The following is a 5,000-nucleotide window of genomic DNA, read 5'->3' on the forward strand; positions in this document are numbered from 1 at the left end:
TGCAGTCGTTGTCGTGGTCGCAGACAAAGTGCTTGGGGATGCACTGTCTGTTCTGGCACTGGAACTCGTTGTGGTCGCAGGTGTCGTTGAACACTGAAGACAGGAGACACGCCGGTCAGTCAACCTCTCATCATCCCCCTCTCATCATCATCATCATCATCCTCATCATCATCATCATCATCATCCTCCACTCACCACATACTCTAATAATCATCCTCCTCTCATCATCCTCTCGTCCTCCCCTTATCCTCCCTTCCTCCCTCCCTCCTCCACTCACCACAGCCAGCCTTGACGCTCTCGTCCGCCCCGTCAGGACAGTCCTTGTCCCCGTCACACTTCCAGCGCTGGGGGACACACACGTGGGAGCCGGGACACTGGTAGGCCTCAGGGCTGCACGTCTTGTTCTCTGGACGGGACAGACACGGCTAGGATGAGTGTGTGTGTGTGTGTGTGTGTGTGTGTGTGTGTGTGTGTGTGTATGTGTAATGTGTGTGTGTGTGTATGTGTGTGTGTATGTGTAATGTGTGTGTGTGTATGTGTAATGTGTGTGTGTGTATGTGTAATGTGTGTGTGTGTGTGTTTGTATGTGTGTGTGTATGTGTAATGTGTGTGTGTGTGTCTGTATGTGAGTGTGTGTCTGTATGTGTGTGTGTGTGTGTGTGTATATGTATGTGTGTATGTGTGCGTCTGTGTCTGTATGTGTGTGTGTGTGTGTGTATATTTATGTGTGTGTGTATATTTATGTGTGTGCGTGTGTGTGCGTCTGTGTCTGTATGTGTGTGTGTGTATATTTATGTGTGTATATGTATGTGTGTGTCTGTGTGTGTGTGTGTGTGTGTGCGTGTATTAATGTGCGCGCATGAGTGTGTGTGTGTGTGTGTGTGTGTGTGTGTGTATGAATGTGTGTGTGTGTGTGTATATGTATGTGTGTGTGTCTGCGTCTGTGTCTGTATGTGTGTGTGTGTGTGTGTGTGTGTGTGTGTATATTTATGTGTGTGTGTGTGTGTGTGTGTGTGTGCGTCTGTGTCTGTATGTGTGTCTGTGTGTGTGTATATGTATGTGTGTGTGTTAACAGACACTCACTACACTTGCTGTCCTCGTCAGTGCCGTCGCCACAGTCGTCGGCCCCGTCACACACCCAGCGGCCGGGGATGCAGCGGTGGTTACCACACTCAAACTGGGTCGCTGCACAGAACTTATCTGAGAGGGAGGGAGGGAGGGGGAGGGAGGGAGGGAGGGAGAGAGGTGGGGAGAGAAGGAGGGAGGGAGAGAGAGGGGGAGAGAAAGAGGGAGGGAGAGGGAGGGAGAGGGAGGGAGGGGGAGGGAGGGAGGGGGGGAGAGGGAGGGAGGGAGAGGGAGGGAGGGAGAGGGAGGGAGGGAGAGGGGGAGATGTTAGGAAAATACAATCAGACTGGAAGACTGACAACGTGGGCAGTGAATCCAGTGGGCTGAACAGAGAGAAACGTATAGAGACTCTATTGAACAGGGATGAAGGAACCTTATCTGTCTCTCCTCTGACAGACCTCTTCATCCCCTCTACCCCCCCTGTAACAGTCTCTCTACTGGACAGTGTGTCTGAGGTGAACAGTGATGTAATAATAATAATAACTTCATTTGTATAGCGCTTCTCATGCAAACGTTGCACCTCAAAGTGCTCCAATCATCATATAATCATACTTTAATTATTTAGCATTATTCTGGTGCTGTGCCAGTGAGAACTTTATAAACAAGCAGAAGGATCTAGAAATCTATTCTGAACTTAACAGGAAGCCAGTGTAGAGTCTCTAAAACTCATAAACATATGAGTTATATGTAGTAGGACCGTGTTCTGAGGTGGACTCACCACAGTGCGTCTCGTCGGCTCCGTTCTCACAGTCGTTCTCCTTGTCGCAGGTCCAGCTCATGGGGATGCAGCGGCCGCTGGGGCAGGCGAAGAACGGCGCCGGACACTTAGTCTGGGTCTTCTTCTTGTCTGTCGGACCCACACACACAACAGGGAGGGGTGAGCATGATGGACGTGTGTGTGTGTGTGTGTGTGGGTGGGTGTGTGTGTGTGTATGTGTGTGTGTATATCAATGACTCACAGCATCATGAATACACAACAAGAATGCTACTTATTAGGAATATTTTTGTTTTTAGCAAAAGCACCTGTTGATTCTAAAAACATTCAGTCAGTCACAGTGTGTGTGTGTGTGTGTGTGTGTGTGTGTGTGTGTGTGTGTGTGTGTGTGTGTGTGTGCGTGCGTGCGTGTGTCTGTCTGTCTGTCTGTGTCTGTCTGTGTGCGTGCGTGTTGTGTGTGTGTGTGTGTGTGTGTGTGTCACCTGGGCAGTTCCTCTCGTCAGAGAAGTCCCCGCAGTCGTTGGCTCCGTCACACAGCCAGGAGGGGGCGTAGCACAGCGTGGTGAACTCACACTGGGTGAAGGTCACGCCCTTCACCCCCAGACGGAAGTAGCTGGAACAGTCGGTCGCTGCGGCGAGGGAGAGGACCACACACGGTCAATACTACGGTCAGGACTAGAACACGGTCAGTACTACGGTCAGGACTAGAACACGGTCAATACTACGGTCAGGACTAGAACACGGTCAATACTAGAACACGGTCAATACTAGAACACGGTCTGTGTTCTGTGTGTGTGTGTGTGTGTGTGTGTGTGTGTGTGTGTGTGTGTGTGTGTGTGTGTGTGTGAAGGCCAACATGGGGACCAGAACCACTCACAGCAGTTTATCTGTGTGTGTGTGTGTGTGTGTGTGTGTGTGTGTGTGTGTGTGTGTGTCTCACAGCAGTTCATCTCGTCGCTGGCGTCCTGGCAGTCCACCACCTGGTTACACTTGCTGCTGTTGGTGATGCAGCCTCCGTCCCTGCACTGGAACTGGTCTGCCGAGCACAGCGTGGCTGGAACACACAACATACACATATACATATACATATTATTATTATCATTATTATTATTATTATTATTATTATTATTATTATTATTATTATTATTAGACTTATATAGCGCTTTTCTAGACACTCAAAGATGCTTTACAAACTGAAAAGATCGAATAGTAAAATAAAAGACACAAAAAAAATTAATAAAAGAAAGTATAGGGGTCTAATTAATTTTTAGATTACTAAATCTAAGTGTCTTTGTAGGACAATATACTCTATACTGCAAGTATATGCAGAGATATAGAAGAGATATTAATAGAAGATATAGAAGAGATTATAAAGATACACTCATGATATAACTCATATGATCACTGTCACCATTACTATTCTTCTATTGCTAATCATTGAAAGATCCATCTGTATGCTCCTTATGTTTTGTTGTAATTTAGATTTTTTGGGTTTTGTTTTGTCTGTTTAGTTATTTTGCTTGTCGTGTCTTGTGTGGTTCAGCAGTCATGTTGTTACGGTAGTTTTTGTTTATTTTAAATCATTTAAATGTTTTCTTCACTTTATTTTTATTTTTAAATGTGTTGTCTTGTAATTGTCTTGTTATGTTATTGTTGTTGCATAGGACCCCCTCGAAAACCAGATAGCATATCTCAAGGGGCTATTCCTAATAAAGCAATTTCTTATATAAAAATCTACCAAAATTCCATGATTGTTGATCATGGATGATAAGTCAGGTTTGGGGAAGGTTTGGGCACTCAGGCTGATCTTGCCAAACTCTTGGTGTGCCCTCAGGGTTCAAATAACTCTTCTATAATGGAAAAGGAAAAGAAAAAAATTCCTGCATTCATTAGAAATGCTTTTCGATTATTTATGGCGTTCGGCATCAGAGGTCAAGAAGTTCTTCAGAAGGCGAGGAAAGGCAATCCCCGACACCCGCTCGGTTCTTGACCTCTCCTGCGAGACGCGATAAATTATTTCTAGAGTGTTTCTAGTCGGAGTCGAAGTTTTTATTTTTTTTATTTCCTACCACAATGAGAATATATTACACTCGGATATCTAACGGATCACTACCTATCTTCCGCCGTAGATTGAAGACCCCCAGGCTTAACTGGCACTCTGAAAGACCTCCTTATCCCCGCTGACTACCCCCCCCTTTTATAAATGAAATATAAAAAGAAAAAAGAAAAAGAAGAAATTCTTCCTTCTTCTAGCATGGTAACTGGCAGTGGCCCCTGGTCGTAGCATAGATTACTTTTTACTTTCTACTTTTTCCAATTATTTAGTCAAACGTATTTGTAAATGGACTGCACACTTATATAGCACCTTATTCCAAAGGGCTTTACGACGGCCTCTCATTCACCCGTTCACACACACATTCACACACTAATGGCGGCAAGCTACCATGCAAAGCGCCGGCCCCGCTCATTGGGAGCAATTTGGGGTTCAGTGTTGTAAGTCGCTTTGGATAAAGACGTCTGCTAAATGGCCCAAAATGTCAAATGTAAATGTAACATAGAGACATTCAGGTACAGTGTGAGGAGAGGAGAGGAGGAGAGGAGAGGAGAGGAGAGGAGGGGAGAGGAGAGGAGAGGAGAGGAGTGTGATGTAGCGCGAGCCCCGCTCACCGTTGCAGAAGAGTTCGTCAGAGTTGTCCCCGCAGTCGTCCCGGCCGTTGCACCAGGAGCTGTGTGACACACACCTGCCGTTCACACACCGCCGGTACCCACTCTTACACACCCGGTTAGCTGAGGAGGGAAGAGGGGGAGAGGAGGAGAGGAGAGGCAGGAGAGGAGAGGAGAGGAGAGGAGAGGAGAGGAGAGAAGAAGAGAGGAGAGAGGAGAGAAGAAGAGAGGAGAGGACAGGAGAAGAGGAGAGGAGAGGAGGAGAGGAGAGGAGAGGAGAGGAGAGAAGAAGAGAGAAGAGGACAGGAGAAGAGGAGAGGAGGAGAGAAGGGGAGAGAAGAGGAGAGTTCATTAGAAACATTAAATCATGTCATATTGAGGTAAAGAAAGATGACACTGCTGGGATATGAACACACTGGTTTACACTCCCGAAAGGTCATGTATTATTGTATCATGTATTATTGTATCAGTGAGTCATAATAATCATAATAACATT

At 46.3% G+C, this 5,000-nt stretch overlaps 1 protein-coding gene across 1 annotated transcript in view; it reads right to left on the reverse strand.

Annotated features, from left to right (window-relative positions):
• Positions 1-5,000, reverse strand: part of LOC308173503 (prolow-density lipoprotein receptor-related protein 1-like) — a gene marked incomplete at both ends in the record, with an annotated part of 52,989 nt that overhangs the window by 29,927 nt on the left and 18,062 nt on the right. Inside the window, 7 exons of the mRNA XM_080548533.1 lie at positions 1-93; positions 278-406; positions 1,084-1,200; positions 1,844-1,972; positions 2,323-2,469; positions 2,781-2,894; positions 4,508-4,627. The exon at positions 1-93 is cut by the window's left edge and continues 30 nt beyond it. Of these exons, the coding sequence (XP_080404659.1) occupies positions 1-93; positions 278-406; positions 1,084-1,200; positions 1,844-1,972; positions 2,323-2,469; positions 2,781-2,894; positions 4,508-4,627 (849 nt within the window). The remainder of the gene's footprint in view (positions 94-277; positions 407-1,083; positions 1,201-1,843; positions 1,973-2,322; positions 2,470-2,780; positions 2,895-4,507; positions 4,628-5,000) is intronic.

This window comes from Nansenia antarctica, assembly GCF_963989245.1.
Source record: "Nansenia antarctica genome assembly, chromosome: 18".
NCBI classification, from domain to species: domain Eukaryota; kingdom Metazoa; phylum Chordata; class Actinopteri; order Argentiniformes; family Microstomatidae; genus Nansenia; species Nansenia antarctica.